We start from the raw sequence: 19121 nt of genomic DNA on the forward strand, positions 1-19121 counted from the left end.
ATTGTGAAATATGTTGTAAGTTAATGTTAAATTTGTTCATTAATATTCTATTTCCTTTTATTTTAAAAATAACTTGGCAAACTAACTGTCTGTGGCCCTTCATACGAACTCTTAAGAGCATTTGTGTTTTGACAATGTAGTCTTTAGGACAGTTTTTGCAGGAAATTTGGTAAATGACATTGGTAGAATTACAAGTGATGTTACTATTTATGTTACAAGATCTTTTAGTTTGGCTACAAGTGAAGGTTTTTGACGAGATGATTGATTTACAAGTGGCACATTGTGGTTTGTGGCATTGATTACAGCCCAAAGTTTTTCCTGATGGTTGGGAAGTGGGAGGTAGTTTGGGCTCATCAATTAATACTTAAATCTAAAACACCATCTGGTCTAAATTTGAGATAGTATACAAAAAATATTTTCTTTCTTTCTTTCTATCAAAATTTTCTTTATTACTTCCTTACAAATTATATGTATTTTAGATTTTTGCTAAACCATCTGATACAGAGTGGTAAACACTTTAACATTTCTATTTGTTTGATTGTTCCTAAAGAAGGCTAATGCCGAAATATAGAATTTTTTTTTTAAGAGTGTGATTAGTTTATTTTATATGTAGATTGATTAGTCAGAGTTGGATCTACCTGGGGGAGACTTTGGCACCGTCCACATTGGTATTGGCCTTGTAGCCACACTTCTGTATCTTCCTAGTGAGCCGCTGCACCCACAACTTCTGCTCGTCTGTGCTAGGCGCCAGCACTAGCAGCTCCTTGGCACTGTTGGGGTCGTAGTGGAGCTTGCATGGTGCGATAGCTTCCTCCTTGCCTACCAGATGGTCTCGGTGGACTTTGATGCGACATCCTACGTAACCCAATCAGGTCATATCAACTACAAAACCCATTATCTAACAAGGCACTCAAAGAAAATCGTAACAGAAGTAGATTTCTGTTTGTTTTGAAATATGTAATATCAGTTTCTTTACAATGTGCTTAGAGGAGAGAAGCTCAGTAATGTTGACAAGTGTTTAAAAACAAATTTTAATAAGGAGATTACTCCAAGTGTGCTAGACTAGACCTATGTCTAAAGATCCTCCAAATTAATTTCTCAAGCAGGTTTGTTGTAATGTTGACATTTTAACACCCGTTCTCACAACTGGTTTTCTTCTTAAGAACTGGTTGTATCAAGAATTTGCTTTTAGGTACCAAACAAAATATCACATTTACAAGATGTAATCAAATTATTTTTTTTTCAATATATCTTACACTGAATGTTTGAAATCGCGTACTTCTGCCTTTGTGTTTTGAGAAAAGATTATCACATGGCTTAGGAATAAATTAGGGAAGAAGGAATGGATATTCAACTAACCTACCCCATAGAGTGAAATATCAAATTAATGTGTGATGACAACAGCCTGGAACTGTTTTCTTGGACAAGTTAGTTGTACAGTAACACTTTGAATCCGAATCGTGCACAAAAAGAATTTAAAAATTTAAAATAACAGTAATAAAAATAAGGAAGGCAGAAACCATTATTGAGACAAAATCCTGGACATTTCCCAAGGTCAAGTAGATATCAACATCATCTCCCGTGGTCATAACAAATCATCATTGTCCTCCGCAATTAAGTCGAAAGCAGAAATTTTTTATCGTTATTGTGATAGTAAAATTTTGTCTTGACTCGGGCAAGTATCTATCCATCAAATACCGCAAATTTTGGTAAAAATCCAACCATCCTAAAATCTTTGAATATCCGCAGGTGAATGGTCCCAACTCATTCGGGCACTTGGAGTTATACTGTACATACATTCCTTTTCCCTAATGCATTGATTCAGTTCTATAAATTGTGAAAAATACAATGTGGCGAGCCTTCTCTATCTCATGTTTAACAGTTTTATAAACCTTATTAAAGGGAAAGAGAGAAAGAAATTACTGAATAGCACTCACGTCTGCATTCGAGTGCTGCGGGTGGCCTGAACATGTGCCACAGAGGTTTGGGACAGGCCTCACAGTTGGTAGGCATATGGTATGAGATTTGTAGAAACTCGTGGCCCTTGAACACCATAGTGCCTGGCTTGTCGTCAGTGTTCACTCGGCTCAGATCAAGGCTGCCATCTTCAGGCTTGCGTGCTTCACCCTCGCCTGCATACAACAGCTGAGAACAAGAGAAAATAGTCAGTATCACAGCTGCAAAGTAAGAAAAAATAATCAGTACCACCACCTGCAACACAAAGTTAAATAGTTGGTATCACAACTGCAAAGTAAGGTAAAACAACCAGTATTACGGCTGCAACGTAAGAGAAAAGAATTAGTATCACAGCTGAGGTGTAAGAAAGAATCATTACCACAACTGCACCAAATAAGAAGAGAATAAATAATACAGCTAGGTCAGGAAATCACAAATGGAACGTACAGGAAAACAATCACTATCACGGCTCCAACGAAAGAGAAAACCATCCGTATGACGGCTAAAAACAGAAAGGACTCCCGCTATTGCAGATACAATAATAATATATACTTGACCGCGGGAAATGAATAGAATCTTGCCGCAATAGTCTCCACAACCGTGGGAGATATTCAATAATCTACGGTAATTGTGCAAGACGTTGATAACGTTTCTGTGGCCACAAGAAAACACGATGATGTCACACCAACCACTGCAGATGATCTCGATATTACCTCGAGTTTGGCTTGATCGATAATCTCAGGCTGGCACAATTCATAACAGTAAAATTTCTTTTTATATTTGTTGTAATCAACTTCATTTACCTCTATGAAATGAAATGAAATGAAAAAGTGCTTTATTGTACAAATTAAATAATATAGTCTACCTCCATATGTACAACATATACAACACTAACTTGCACAATAAAATAAAATACATAGGTACTGCTAAAATAAAAAACCTAACACTTATTAAACAATGGTCAATGTTGACCGTCTGTTTGGTTGGCAACATAAATACCTTCTCCTTAACAAAAAAAAAAAAAACAGTTCCAACTGATAATATAATTTACCTCTAATAATATGAAACAGTAGAACCCCTCGTATTCGACCACAATGGTCGGAACAGCCAAAAGTTTGGATATTAGGAGGAGCATTTGGGCATTACACTATTTATGTATGTATTGTATGCTACTAACAAATAAAGGTTATTTGAATTTGAATTACTTGCAGTCTCCTCGACATCGGTATTCGACTCCAGCGACCACGACAACACCTGTGAGCGCAACTTGCAGTCTCCACGACTTCAGTAATCATTTCCCGCAATGGCGACAACACTCGTGAGCATAACTTGCAGTACTACTTCTGTAATCGTTTCCCGGGACGGCAGCAACACCCGTTGTTGGCGACAGTGATGATCGTCTGCCACGATAACGGCAACATCTGCGATTGGCCTTTCGGCTAACCGATCGTGCTCGGCGTTATTGCCCCCAACAGGAAACAAGTAGACGGTCGGGCTCTAGGTCGGATATCCCAAGGAGTCAGTTATTTCGAGGTCGGGTATGAAGGGTTCTACTGTATTCATTTTATGTGTTTGAACTAGGGTTTAACCTAAATTGGTTAGTTGGAATTTTTCATTGCTGCTCTTTTTTTCTTCGCTTGAAAAATGCCCCATTACCCCAAAATTACCTTATGGAAGGACACAAAGACAGGGGCTGATGAAGTATAATTAACCCACCAGTGAAAGAAAGTCAATACTATGCTCACTTCAGCTACATTTACTTTTATTCAAAACCTGGCTATAACTTTAAAATGACAATAATGGGAAACTAAAACTTAAAAGTTGCCAATAATTGAAACAAGCAGTTCTGATAGAATTGAATATTTTAAGATTTTAAACCATTTTCATGACACAACTAGGTACAAATATATATTCTGTGCATGAATTTAAAAGATTATTTGGTTCTAAATAGATTCATGTTACCTGAAATATCCTTGGAATATCTTTGGCATCTGCTCTAATAACGTCTCCCTGTGTAACAGGCCTCACATGGAACACCTTACTGAAATCATAGTTAAGGATGTAAAATAGTTAATGCATTAGGCGTAATATAGTAAACTCCCGATTATCCGCGGGATTGACTGGCGTGAACACCACGGATAATCAAATTTCACAGTTAAGCCGCAAAATTGCCGGTAATAGTTAAACAAAGGCTCCTGATCCAGGCATAGTAATATAAATGTGACGGATAAACTTCAAACCCAAAATAACAGTTTTTTTATAAACAACTACCGTACTATAACATAAATGAAACGCCTGTCATTAACATAAACATGAATATTACATTAATTAGAACCTTGAGTGGTTAATATTTCTTTGTGTTTAATAATTATCGATATGAAACTGAATTGTTCCAGGATTTAAGATGCCCTTTGCAGTTCAGAATACAATTTACATGTTACATTAGTGTTAATGGAGATCTGTTTGCTCCATTGCTACCAGCTTGTGTGTTAACAGTGTATAAACAAAAATAATGACACAACAATGTCAGCAGTTTCAAACATAAAAGTGCCAAAATTTTAAATTTCAAAGCTTTTGAATCTTGAAACTGGTCTATCAAATCTCAAATCCAAAACTTTTTCAAAGTTTTGATGGTTTTGAGATTTGGTTTTGACACATCACTAATATTGTCCTGAAAAAGTGACAAAGGCATAACCATATCACATATCAATTTTAAGGTTTAGTGTCTCATTACCAAATCTTGGCAAGTTGAATACCTACATAAAGAGCCTAAAACTATAGGCTTACAGTAGAAATCTAACTATTCATATTAATTAGGACAGGACCCCTCCCAGATAATCAAAAATACGAATAATATTGTTTTCAAGAAAAATGTATTTAAAGTAGGCAAAAAGACTAGTTTTAAACAAAGTTTTTACATTTACTTTTGGATATTAAAAACCAAAAGCAGTATTACAAAGAATATTATTTACATTTTCTATATCAAAATGTGCAACCAATTACCATTAACTGCAACAAACATAATTTTGTACGGCCAATTTTATCAATATTTTCTCCTTGAGGTGATCCGGTTGATTGGAGTTCAGGTAATTGTAGTTCTACTGTATTACGTAGATAATAAATAGCTTAAATACTGTCTAGAATATGGAAAAAATATGCTACTTACTTTAAATCCAATATTAGAACTGGATCAGTATTTTGCTTATCACTTTCAGAATTGTAAAATATGATTTTTTTTGACGACACAACAACATATTGTTTTTTCCAACCGTGCCTGCGGATGTTTTGTTTGTTAGGAACAGATAACCAGCCCTCTATCCTGTTATCTGGAAGCAACAAATAGGAATAAATAAATCAACTTATCATGAACGTGCACTCATTTTCGGTAGGTTAAACAGGCAGAAGTATAGTTAAATAAATTAAGTATGGTCTTTGTTGGTTTTTATTGTAAAGTGGATGATACTAAAAAACATGCTTTAAACTTCCTTAATTTAAAACAATCTGAAGTGTGAATTTTTCTCTCAGCACCATAGAAAACTGCCTTCTATAAACAGTGACAAAGTAACGTTAATAATGCAAAAATAATTTTGGATGGTTGATTTTTTAAAACATTAATGTAAAAAAAATAGCATGAAAAGCTGTCATTAAACAACACACAATGTTGGGTTAAGACTACCGCAGACCACAACCAAATCAAGGCCTTTAACTCCCTCATCACCTTTAAATTCAGCAACACCATTTCGCCAATGGCCTTCTGGTTTGTTCTCTGCTTCCAAACCCTTGTTTTGAACAGTTCTGTCCATCATTTAATTAATTGTTTCTAGTGATAAGTAGTGTATTTGGATGGTTGGAAATTATTTTACTCTCATGGTGTTTGAATTATCCAAATTTTATTGTACTGGTAATTAGGAATTGCTGTAACTCAATAATCAATTTTCAAAGGATGATTGAATATCATCAGAACCAGGTAAGACCCATCTAAAAGAATTTTTCAAAGACGCTACTAATAAAACATCTATCCTGTTCCTACAACTTATTTTCAATTCTCAAACTGCTTCGTACAACTACTGCAAGACATTTTGTCTAAGGTTAACACCAACCTTGTGAGAAGATTTCATCATTCTCATTGTCCGCGCTGCTGAGTGACGCTGTCTCACTGCCTATGGAGGCCAGACGACCCAGCAGTTGCTCAATTTCAGAATCTTTACTGTCTAGTTCCATCTGCAGTTTCAGCTTAGTTTGGTTCTCCTCCACCACTTGAGCTTGTAACTCTTGAATCTCCTTCTGCCACTTGACTGCCTCCTGTCCGTACTTCTCACGTTCCTTTGGATAGAACAAAGATAACATGATTCGGAACAGAATTTGAAAATTAATAGGATTGTTTGTAGGAAAACGGTACAATATAGTGTTGCTATTTAATACTACTATTGACTTTAAGATGCCAGGGTAAAATCTTATCTAGTAGAAAGATATAGTAAAAACTGATAGAATTCGCCAAAAATCAAACTTAGTCGAGTGAGTCACTTACGGAGTGAGCTACCATGAAAATTATATTTTTTTCCTCTAGTTTTTACACAAAAGATGATAGTTTGCAGTGATGTTTTTTTTTAAGCTTGGGTAATTGACATCAGGGCACTATCCAGCTTTACTCATTTTCATTCTAAGGCCGAGGGCACACGAGGCGGTTTTGCCGCGCAGTCGGTGTCGGTACACACAGTTCGGATGAACCGCTTCCTGCTGGGGTTTCCCAGCCTACTTACTGTATTAAAACATGGTCCAATTCACTCGTCATGGACGATACACTTATGTTAGTTTGTGCATTAGAAACGTGTGGTGAGCTGGAACCAAAGGTTAACAGAAATCCACTTGGATCAAAGGTTAACAGACCCTTCATAAACCGATAAACCATTTGTGTTTCAAACCTTTTAAGAGCACATGCAAAACCAGAGTTTGGAGTTTTTTGGTCATTACCGTAAGTTGATAGCATCGTTTGATGAGCTATTTGAATTGCTCTGACCGCATCAAAGTTAGGAAGATACACTCATGAGAAATTCAATTAGTGCCAAAGAATGTCTGATAATAACATTGAGGCAAGATGTTCTTTGATCTATTACAACTAATAAATACAAAATAAGAGGTGATTTTGTCTTATATATCACAGTTTGATTTTCATTACTCCGTGTATTGTCGTACACAGTCGGTAAACACACAAAATACAAACTCGTTCAAAACCACTAGAAATGCTTGAAGAAGAGCAACCGCATGATCAAACCGTATCGTGTGTTGTCTCTCTTAAGACTGTGTGTGTCATCCCCTCTAACGTGGTTTAACTTTGCATGGCTTAACTTCGTGTGACATAACCGCCTCGTGTGGCCCCGGCCTAAAACTGGCAACAACTTTAACATGGAGATGTTCTATAATAGTCAATGATTCTACTGAGAAATATCATTACAATTTACAACACAGTTCAATACAATTTTATTAATTATTTCAACATAGCAGTTAACTAACTTAAATTCTATTCAGAATCAGATTCACTAAATATTGAAGCAGCTGGTTCCAGTATTTAGGTAATCTTGACAAAGAGCACTCGGAAGAAAATTTCCAATTATGATAATTTTGAAAAGTGAATCGTGTTGTTGTTTTGATTTCTTTTCTAAAAGTCAGCTGATCTTAGAAATAAATTGTTATTGATCTGTTTTAGTTCATGTTTTGTTTTGTAATGAAAAACGTTCAATTTTGAAACAGACGAGAGGATGACATTGTTATTATTGATTAAATCATGATCTTGATTCTACCTTTGTATAATTTGACGTTTGACAAACCTGTGTCAGTTCCTGCTGCAGTTTGCGACACTCCTTCTCCTTCCGCCGCAGATCTCCAGAGGACACTTTCTTGTTCTTGCCTGTTGCATTCATGTCCTTCCTGTTCATGATCTCTGCCAGCTTGTTGACTGCCTGAGCCTTCAGCAGCTGCTCCTGCTTCAGTTGCTTCCTCAACTTGTCCAACTCCTCCTTGGAACCCTTTGCTAATAGGACGTCTGCACAGACACTCAGTGTAAGACGGAGTAAAAAGACTTATACAATATTTTTGGAGGGAAATTACTTGGCTGAAATACATGAAGGAAGGAGGGATGAATAACACAAATAACTTGCTAAAAAAATAGTTCAAGGCAGTTAACAGATTCAAAATAGTTTACATGACCCAAAATTGTAAATTTCTGTTTTTTACCATAATATACAGCATGAATACAAATTTGAAAGAGAAGTGTTTTTGATTCTGAGTACAGTATACCCAATCAAGTAAAGTGGTATCAAACTTAGGTCTTATCATTAAGACTTCAGTAATAGATACTTCGATACTTCCCTACTGGAATCTTAATGAACAGTTTGTTTTGAAGTATTGAAAATATTTTACTTTGACTAAGCTCAGCCTTTGAATACTTTATTTATCGTCCGATTCAGTTGAAACAGTGTTATAGGTAGCCTACTATAAAGATATTACATTATAAAGAACTTGATAGGCCTACCTTCTTGCATCAACATCATTTGATGATTCAGGTCATCCTTATCCTTCATTAATTGTTCTGAGTTCTTTTTCAAGTCCAGTTCTCTCTCCTTCATCTGAAACAAAATTAAAAATAAGAATATTTGTATTCAACAATACAGTCATAAAATGTTGAGGATGTAGTTTGAGAAAGATTGAAACAATTTAATTAGCTAGTCTGTACCCAAACAACCATCCTTGTTGTGATTGAAGGACTTAAATTTTTAATTTTCAAAAAGAGTGGTAAGCTAATGGTTGTAGCCTATATAATTGTGAAAATTTTGTCCCGTTACAATTAAAAATACATTTTTTTAGAATTTTTTTCAGGGAGTAAAAACGTAACTAAAATAATCAAATTCATGAGATACTCACCATACTAAGACTAGATTCCTTAGAAGCCATATCGGATCGGTGTTTGGCCAACAGATCTTTCAGCTCCAACTCCTTCATTGTCTTCTCTTTCTCCAGATCAGCCACCGTCTCCTCAGCTATAGACCGAGCTAGAGCCTGTCACATTACAGAAAATAACTAGTGGTCTGTGATGTAACAGGGTAATGATGCAAAACCCCATTAGCAGTCCCAAATCCATTAATAGGGAATATCACAAATAATTGTTGTACTTGTACTCAAGGTCAAGTCAATTGAGTCAGTATTTTAGATCATTAAAGTTTTATCACTTTTATTCCTCTACGACTTCCATTTATATCTAGCGTAATATTATGAGATTTCAACCCTATTTTAACATGAAAATAATAGTTTTATAATGACTAATTGGTTTCATATTACCTGTCGTCAGTTCCCAATTGTAATTTTCGTTACAACAGAAAACATGTTTTGAAAGAAAAATAGGTAAACATAAAATATGCATCAACAATCTCATAATTTACACAACCAAGAAACGTGATAGGTATACAGTAGAACCCCAGTTAACCGAATTCGGGTTAACCAAAACCCGGGTTAACCGAAACGGTTCCATAACATAATACAGGGCTGAAATATAAGTAATATGTAATGTAAAACGCTTTACTACTTTGCAGTTGTCTTAGTTTAAAGTATTTTCTAACCCATTGTAACATATTTTTGTAGCTGAAATAAAACACTGTAGCATTTATATAGGCTTTATTTTAAATTCATTTTTCTTATACACCGTGGTAATACATAGGGCATTTTTAGCATTTGACGGGTTAACCAAAAAATGTGTTATCTGAAATGGCTCTCCCCCCTTTATTTCGGATTATCTATCGCTAGAGTTAACAAACAACGCAACTTGTAGGTAGGGCAGGGGGGGGAGTTAAGGATTTCAAGGTCAAGATAGTTTTTGTGACTCGAGCCTCCAGTGAGAGGCTATAAATAAACATCCTTGTCTCATAAGAAAATGGTTGCTTGTTTCTTTAATTTTGACAAAAAATGTTATGTATTGTATTACGATAGATTTGACAAGCATCAATTAATTTACAGTAAGATAGATTTGACAAGCATCAATTAATTTACAGTACGATAGATTTGACAAGCATTAATTAATTTACAATGCTAAAGTTATTAAAATAAAGAGTTTTTATTGACCCTTTCCTAGAACTATAATTTATTCCACTGAAAGTGTTTGACGTAACCGAGTTTTGTGTTTATTAACTTTTCAAGATACTTTGTATTGACTAGTTCCATTGCATGTACACATTTTCTCAATGAAATCACTATCTCTCACCTCACTATCAGCCCGAGCCAGAGCTATCTGCAGCTGGTGAGCCAGAGACCCTCTCTCCTCCTCCAGCTCTAGGATGATACGAGACTTCTCCTCAATCTCCTCCTGTAGCTCCTGAGTCTGGGTCTTGTACAGAGCCTACAAACAGGTAGTCAATTACCTCAGTTCTGAATTCTGATAAATTCAAAATTGAAAGTCATAAATACAAAAGTGTTGACAAAAATGGAAGATTTTACAGAAAAATTATTTTGTAAGTTTAAAAAAAATATAATAGCTGAAAGAGGCCAAGGACACTTGAGATATGATGGTATCAACAACTCACAGAGAAGCATTGTTGGGTCTCAAACTGTTCTTGCAAGTCTTTCATATGCAGATCGTCCACAGACTTGGCAGTCTTGACTCTATGCAGCTCCTCCTCTGCAGCTCGTTTGCTCTCTCGTAAGCTGGCGACCTCGCGTGACAGCTGAGCCTCCCTGGCGCGTAGGTGAGCGACGTCAGACAGTGCCAGTGACACCTCTGACGCCAAGGCTGACTTCTTGACCTGCTCCTGCTCTATCTGGGACTGCAGCACCTTGGTCTGTCAATCACACGACTACAAGTGAGATACAGCTCATCAAAAATTATCTGAGTTCATGGATGGTTCATCCTAATTGATATTCAAACTAAGTACCGATATATTAATATTATATCAATCATTTCTCTTCAAAATCGTTAAAAGAGAAAACCCAACTTTTCCTCCTAAATATTTTTGGATTGTGTGGACGCCTGACGGACGTTTTAGCGAATTTCCCAATAGGGAAGTAACTATTACCGTAGGTGGCACGGTAAGACCTAGGCCCGGGACCGATTTACTTTTTAATTTTTATGTCCCCAGAGGTCAAAAACACCATTCGTTAAAATTTATATATATATAAACGCAATAAGTAGAGTATTTTTTGTCCGATAGGTTTAACATTTTGCGGTCGAATGGCAAGTATAGGTCGCCGCCCACCATTTTCCCAACTGCTCGAAAATGGCGACCTATACGAAAAAAAAAAAAAAAAAATTAAAAATCAAAAAAGTTTAATTTTGCTCTTGAATGGCAAGTATAGGTCACCCGGCGCCATTTTCCCGACTAGTCTAATGGCAAACTATACTCGGCAAAAAATGGGAAAAAAATTTGACCTCAAAGGGTTAAAGGTGTAAGGCGGGATAAACTTCAATGAGTTTGCGAACCAGCATGATCTGACCATGGGAACGGGGTTTTACGGGGGGTTTTATGGGGTAAAAATGGTTTTTATCATTTTTGACCCTCAAAACACAAAATTTCCTAATTACTCTCTAGACCTTTTTAAAGAGATTAAAAAACAAATCATTTAGTATATCAAAGTGTTTTTGGACAGTTATTGGTAACAGAGAAAATTTCAAAAAAATTTAAATTTAAAATTCCCATGCTATTCTTATGGAAATATTGTAAAATGTTGTAGTTTGCTTGTTTATGGATATATTTTGATCAAACTTGGCAAATTTATTTATTTTATACTAAGCTAATATTTTACAAAAAAAATCACACATTATTAGTTTTTGTGTAGCAGCAAACCTAGGTACTCATTAAACCTAATGTTATTTAAATAGGTTTAGTTGAAAATCTATTCAGACAAATGGAAATTTGCTTTGTCGGCAGGTTTGCTGCGGCGGGGGTATTTGAGGTTAGAAAATAGTACTTTTTTTATTTAAATGATCAGGTTTATATTTTAAGTGATGTTTGTAACAATAAACAAGACGAACGATGAAAATTTGATAGAATATTGTGTTTTAATTAAACATTTTTGACAGTAACAACACTGTAAATAAAGTGACGGAAGAGTGACTGAAACCTAATGACTGACTGTTTGACTGAGAAATTGCGAATGCAACTGTGACTGAACTGTAACCGAACTGAGACTGGACTGATATATGTGATTCGACCTTAATGGTAGTGTCGCTAATATTATTCACCTTCTCAATCTCCTGCCGATGTTCACCCTCCAGTTTCTGTAGCCGCTGCTGTATCTGCCGGTAGTCCACAGACAACATGGACATCTGACGTTCCTTCTCCTGCGACACTAGGTCTGCCTTTTGTCTGGCACCCTTCTCTTCATTCAGCTTGGCCTGCAGAGCTACCAACATAACACAGGTTTTATATCCATTTATGTTCTAACTAACTGTAACTTAATTTGCGTTTGAATGTGGTTTCTATTGACTTTTCAAAAGTTTAAGTTGGTTGCCAACGTATTAAAATTTGATTTTTAGTTTTTGTGAAAATATTTATGACTTTGAATGTGAACTTTGTGCAATTACATCCTGAATCCACCACTTATGTTTACATTCATTGAGGTGTATAAACATAGCATGAGTGGAGATATTCAATTTAAGTAGCCAACTTATTTGCTTGACTCTCCGTGAAAATAAAATAAAAAACTTTAAATCCTAAACTTGTTTTAAAGATATCCTTTAACTAGTTAATTTCATGTTTAGAGAAAGAATCAACACCCAAAAGAGTTGACAATCAGTTTTCAAAACTTTGATTATAAACAGTGTACATGTACAGTAATGTCTTAATATAGGTAAATAAATATAATCATTGCTACAAAGAATTTAAACAGGATGAAAATAGAACCATACTAATCACTCACAATTCTAGGAAACATTTGATTTGTGTAACACATTTTTTTATAGTTTTATATCATACCTGCCCTAAGTGATAGCAAACAGACAAAACATATGTATTTTTTTACCATACAAAATCACATTCATTTGTTTTCTACACAATATATGTTAAATATATGTAAAATGTAATATATTCATAATTCGTGCAAAAAGGGTTTAAATCAGACAATGTAATATAGGTCATTAATCCTACCTCGAAATATGCAATCCATGCGGTCTGAGGCATGTGCATATAGACATTTCAGAACAATAAGTTTTAAACAAATAACTTAAGACAGTTTCAATTAGACAACTTATTTTGATCATGGAAAATATGATAAAAGAAAGTACCTAAATCAGAAAAAAGGTAAAAATCCTTACTTAGTATGCAAAGATAAAATCATGAATCTTTTTATAAAGAAAAGAATGAACATAAAGGTTTAACAGATTCAAATACGGTTTGCTACCAATAAAATCACATTGATCACAGTTTCTATTTACTCATTTTTATTAGTATTTCAAGAGTGTGGCAGAACAAATTGAATAGAAAGTAATGCATGACCAATTCTTCTTTCAGAAACATCACAACATATTCTAAGAAATACAGTCTTGTGTAAATCCACAGACCTGTAACAACAGATCAATATTGTAATAAGGTTAAAGAATTCCCAGAATGCAATCATAATAAGATTTAAAATAATCTTGCCTTTGTTATTATCTGTAGGGAGATATCTGTCATCACAAAATAATAAAATGTGAAAAACAACCAATACAAACAAATAATTAATTTAATCAAATGAAATTGCTACCACAACTACCATAAAACAAAAATTATAAAAACATGTAAAAACCTGCCGTAGTTTGGATCTCCCTGGTTTATATAACTGCAATAGTTGATGTGACACATAAGATGCTACAGTTTACATTAAGTTGTCCTTTGATTTGCCTTCTTTGAAAAGTTGGTGTATTCAACAGGTGATAAGCAATTTAACCTAATACAACTTTATTATTAGAATGGAATGTCTAGTTCTATCAGTAGTCCATGACGGACGACTTTGAAAAGGACTGTCTGCATTCAGAAATGCCTGTTCTAGACAGTTGCTACTCATCAGGTCAAAAGCCATCACCGTCCCCTGAGTACATTTAATGCTAGTTGGGTCAAATTAGGTTGAAATAGATAGTTATTTGATACATTTAAAAAAAAAATAATCTAATGTGATACAAGAAATTATATGAAATATAACTAGCCTGGACAAACTAGTAAACTGATACCTGATGTAACCTGAACCAAATAATAAACTGAATCCCGCTGAGAAGGACGTAAAGGAAGTACGATATCAAGTTTTAGTTTCATACCAAGTAACAGAAAGTTATTGGTAATATAAGCGTGAAATCATATTACGCTCATTACAGTTCATTTCTGCATCCAGACAGTCATTTCTAAAACAGCTTTGAGTGTCCCTGTCCCAATGCGTTTGCTGATATATAGTGTTGGTCCATACCTTTGACCACTTCTATGTTGGCCTCCTCCTTGGTCAGCAGTCGGCTACGTTCTGTCTCCTCATGAGCCCTCACCTCCTGGTTGTATCTGTTGTGAGCTGCCTTTAGTTCCAGGGTGAGCGAGGCACACTCCTTCTCCAGTGTAGACACTCGTTCGTTCAGCTGCCGATTGTCCTCAATCACCTTGCCCTCTCGGTCACTTGCACGCTCAAGCTCGTGGTGCAGGGTGGCTAGTCTTGCTGTAAAAAAACCAGTGTTATAAAACTGCTCTTTAACAATTGAAACTAAACCAGTTGTATCGGTAAAATATGTTTAATTGCCTTCAACCCTCTGAGCCCCAGCAATTTGTTAATAGTTTGACTATGACAGTTTTATCATATTTATCTATTATCGTGTGAGCCAATAATTACAACACTTTTTATACACAGTTTTTTAGGATGAGCATAGGAGATTGCGTAGGCAGTGTGTTGTAGGAGGAAGCAGGACGTAAAATTGTTGGCTGTAAGTAATTACCAAGAAAAGTGGTAATCAGCAAGAAAAGTGCACTAGTAAATAAATATATAAGGTAAGTATGCAGGTGTCAAGTACTTTCAGTCAGCATCTTGTTGTCTCTGCTTCCCCAGTCTATAATCTGCTTGAAGGCGAGTGGCGGTACCAATAAAGCAGAAATGTCCCCCTGTGCATTTGACATTCTAGCCTGATCGTGTTTGATTTAAAATGCATTAATTTGTGTTTGCGAGTTGTGGTTGTTTTGTTGCTTGATTTTAGTAGCATGCTTCTGTTTGTTTGACTATGTTGTTTATAGCCTACCCTCCAGTTCCTTGTGTAGATCCGTGACGTGTGTGCGCGAGCTCTTCTCCTGACTCAGCTGGCCCTGCAATGTCGCCACCTCCTGCTGCAGCACGTCCCGCTGGCTCTGCAATGCTGCCAACACAACCTGCAGCTCGGCCACCATCTGCTCACCAGCCGCCTTGGCACCCTTCAGCTCTGTAGCCTGCTTCTTCAACCGAACCCCACTCTCCATCTCTGCCTTCAGTTTCTCTTGGACTTCGGACAGCTGAAAATCCCCACATCGATTGATGGCTAAAATTGTTAACTGTTTAACATTTCAAGTGGATAAACTTATTTATAATGGTCATCTGACCTAATGCTTTGTGATGTTTCAATTCAAAATTAATCAGTGACGAAAACCTGAATATATTAATGGCATTAGAAAACTGCCGTACACATGAATTACAAAAATAAAAAAAATATTTAACCTGGTTCATGATAGTGGTCTATATTGGATTGGTACAGTACCCCTCTTCATAACTGACCCTTACAAATCCGGGACTAGGTCGGATACTGTAGATGTACACACAACATTATTGAAAATAAAAATGTTTATACAGTTAATTACGTACATTCACATTTGAAAATTTGGATGAAAAGGTTAGGTTTATGGCAAAACTAGACTCCACAGACACAGTCCTATTTTATTTACTGTACTAAGGATATAAACAATTATTATTAAATTTCTTATAAACGATTCTCTAGATTCTTAGGGAAAGTTAGTTAAGCCAACCCCTATTTTGCCCGGGCAGAGACAGTAACAAGAGAGTCTGAATGAATGGAAATATTGCAATATAAATTTGTAAAATGTGTCTAGAACCAAAAAAGCTGTTTCTGAATACAAAGGCTGTCAAGTACTAAAGGCCTTGAACAGGAAGCCAAGTCGAATTCCATACTCAACCACCTATGCAATTTTTAAGGAGACAGTGTATGTCATTTCAATGAAATGTAAAGTATAAAGAAAATCAAATAATTTTGAGAAATGTATAATCAAACCACAAGCCAAAACAACACTAATTGCAAAACAAAAATATTTAGAGATTTTTAGTAGGCAAAAACAAAATTAGTTTAGTTGGTTAACACATAATGATTATTATCCAAATATACTAAAGAAAAACCTGAAATGGCTTCAAGAGGAGGGTCACTCTGAAGTAGGTACACAATACTACAAAGATGACCACTCAAAACTCTCAATTAAAAGTAATTGGAGACATGTTTAACTCGTCAAAAAACAAACATTTTGTTACGATCATTATGTTAAAATAAACTAAAACTCAAGACAACATCTGAGATAGTCACAGATATGTTATTCCACAAAACATTAATGACCTTAAATTGACTACTCAACTTGACTGCACTGACAAGTAAGCTGCAAAATAACAAATTACAGTAAATAACTTGAATAGTTCAAATTTACTTTTTTAAATAACACCTAACAAGACCTGAAGGTCTTCATCAACCAGACAATAGACAATAGACAATAGACAAAGCTTTATTGTACATAACGCCTGATACAATAATTACAAAAGTAATTCCCAAGCTGGTACATGGTCAATTTATATCTAATTTATATCTAGGTTCCTTAATCTAATTATACCCTGACAAGAGTAAAAACTATTACAATTTATCTTTAAAAAACGTCTGAATTTTGTAATACGCTTTTTGGCTCAAAGTCTCTTTCAGTTTATATGTAAAATTTGATTTTGATAAAGTTCTGTATGAATTAGGTAAATGATTGTAGATTTTTAATCCCATGTAAAGAGGCCCAGTTTCAAATTTTGTGTGCGAATGTTTGGGATATTGAAAAGTTTTGTTACTATTTCTCGTTTGATAGTTATGATTTATCTTATATTTTTCAAGAAAGAAAGGATTTGCATGAACATACTTTGCTATTTCAAATATATAAAGAGAAGGTAATGTTAAAATGGAATGTTTTTTGAAAAAAAGGTTTACAGCTTTTTTTAGACTTCTGGTGAAAAATAGTTCTGAGAATTGACTTTTGGCAAGTGAACACTTTCTTGGCCTCTGCAGAGTTACCCCATAGAGTGACGCCATAAGCCAGCAAAGAATGAACATACGCATGATATACTGTCAAGCAGACTTCTAGCGGCGTGACCTTGGATAGTACACTTAGTGAATACCTTGTTGACCTTAATTTTTTATTTAGATGATGAATGTGATCAGACCATCTTAATTTTGAGTCTAAATTTAGACCTAAAAACTTAACAATTTTTGTATTACTGATTGTGGTGTCTGTAACTCTGTTTCTGAGTTTAAATTGAAGAATGTTAGTTTTACATTCATTTAATTTCAGGCCATGGCTCTCAAACCATTCATTGATTTGTTTAATTGTGCTGTCAAAAGTTAATTTAAGTTCACTTAGTGTTTTTCTTTTTAAAAGAGCAGTTGTGTCATCGGCATACAAAGTGAAAGCACAGGAATTTGTGGAAAGGCAATTAGGCAAGTCATTAATAAATATAATAAATAATAAAGGCCCAAGTATGGAACCTTGGGGAACACCATATGTAACGCTGGCCCAGTTAGAATAATATTTTATTGATTTTTTTATTACTATTGTGCGCTGCTTTCGATTGATTAGGTATGATCGTAATAATTCTAGTGCCATTCCCTCCAAGCCAATATTCTTCAATTTGATCAGCAGCAACCTGTGGTCCACACAGTCAAAAGCCCTGGATAAGTCACAGAAAACTCCTGCAGTCAACTGTGACTGATCCAGAGCTTCAAGGACACTACTAATATAAGTAAAAAGAGCATTATGTGTGCTTAGATTTCTTCTAAAACCAAACTGCTCTTGACACAGTTTTGAGTTACATTCCAGGTAATTTGCAATTCTAAGATGAATAATTTTTTCAAAAATTTTTACCCCAGATTACCCCAGATTACCCATATTGGTTGACTTGTCACAGTTTCTCACATGCACATGCAATCTGAAGTGTGTGCTCATCATCTAAAAGATAGCGGTTTGGATGCTTGCTGGTCTTGATTGGAGAGACAGCTGGAAAGAGGCATTCAAAGACCTGAGGATTTTAACAGTTTTGTAAGCCTTTACCTGTTAGAGGTCATCTGCTTCGCTGCGTCAGCTAAATTGAAACGGAACGGAGATGTCCACATCCACAACACTGGGAATGTTTTAGACTTCAATATACCAACTCACCATACCAAGTTACAAGGTTTCAGCAGAAGCCCAACTACGCCGGAGCAATTCTGCTGGATGAGGTGAAGAGAACTAGTCCCGAGAAGCTCAAGAAGAGTCTAACAAACTGGTTGTTCTCATGCCCTTTTTATTTCATCAAATATTTCCAAGGACTGGGAGAATAAAATTTTGTAAAGCCAGACTAAATGTGACCTGTTTCAATTTTTTTAAATGACACAATTTTCAATCTTGATGATTGTAAAGTAAAGAATTTCTCTCTCTCTCTCTGTTTCTAGATTAATTTTAAATCCACTCACCTGTTTTTCCATAAAGTTTATTTTGTCATTGACTTGCTGGTTGTTATTCATTTCTCGAGCTCTTTTACTTTGTTCTTCGTCTAATTTTCTTTTAATTTCTGCTAGTTGTGCTTCTGTTTTTCTACGGACTTCTATTTCGTTTTCAATTCTTCGTTGTGACTGAAAGTTTAAAAAACAATGTACATAACAATAGATCATTTGCAAAGTAAGGCATTTATCGAAAAATTAAAAAATAATTTATTGTAATCCCAAAAAATCCATCATGTTAGAAAATAGTACATTTGACTATTAAACCAACTAGACATTCCATCCCCATTTTAAAATTGTTGCCAGTTTTTAAAATTAATATGGATTTAGTTGACGTGAGCCACAGACAGATTGCACTGATACAGTACTGTTTATTCACTATGTTTACTATTGTATTAAATAAACACTGTATTTTACTTTATAA

The 19121-nt window shown here is 35.2% G+C and overlaps 1 protein-coding gene across 4 annotated transcripts in view; it reads right to left on the reverse strand.

The window, feature by feature from the left end:
- Window positions 1-19121, reverse strand: part of LOC129000870 (rho-associated protein kinase 2) — a 54086-nt gene that overhangs the window by 5102 nt on the left and 29863 nt on the right. Inside the window, exons 14-29 of one of the 4 annotated variants that reach the window (XM_054427925.1) lie at window positions 18671-18829; window positions 16548-16568; window positions 15179-15425; window positions 14371-14607; window positions 13083-13106; window positions 12179-12339; window positions 10524-10778; window positions 10205-10339; window positions 8875-9009; window positions 8486-8579; window positions 7782-7996; window positions 6057-6279; window positions 5123-5282; window positions 3919-3997; window positions 1938-2145; window positions 639-855 (exon numbers count right to left, since the gene is read on the reverse strand). In XM_054427925.1, the coding sequence (XP_054283900.1) occupies window positions 639-855; window positions 1938-2145; window positions 3919-3997; window positions 5123-5282; window positions 6057-6279; window positions 7782-7996; window positions 8486-8579; window positions 8875-9009; window positions 10205-10339; window positions 10524-10778; window positions 12179-12339; window positions 13083-13106; window positions 14371-14607; window positions 15179-15425; window positions 16548-16568; window positions 18671-18829 (2570 nt within the window). The remainder of the gene's footprint in view (window positions 1-638; window positions 856-1937; window positions 2146-3918; window positions 3998-5122; window positions 5283-6056; window positions 6280-7781; window positions 7997-8485; window positions 8580-8874; window positions 9010-10204; window positions 10340-10523; window positions 10779-12178; window positions 12340-13082; window positions 13107-14370; window positions 14608-15178; window positions 15426-16547; window positions 16569-18670; window positions 18830-19121) is intronic. The other 3 variants (XM_054427926.1, XM_054427927.1, XM_054427928.1) reach the window with 3 other exon arrangements.

The sequence above is a fragment of the Macrosteles quadrilineatus genome, unplaced genomic scaffold (assembly GCF_028750875.1).
Source record: "Macrosteles quadrilineatus isolate MER2022 unplaced genomic scaffold, UCM_ALF_1.0 Scaffold_8__2_contigs__length_117827958, whole genome shotgun sequence".
In the NCBI taxonomy this organism is placed as follows: domain Eukaryota; kingdom Metazoa; phylum Arthropoda; class Insecta; order Hemiptera; family Cicadellidae; genus Macrosteles; species Macrosteles quadrilineatus.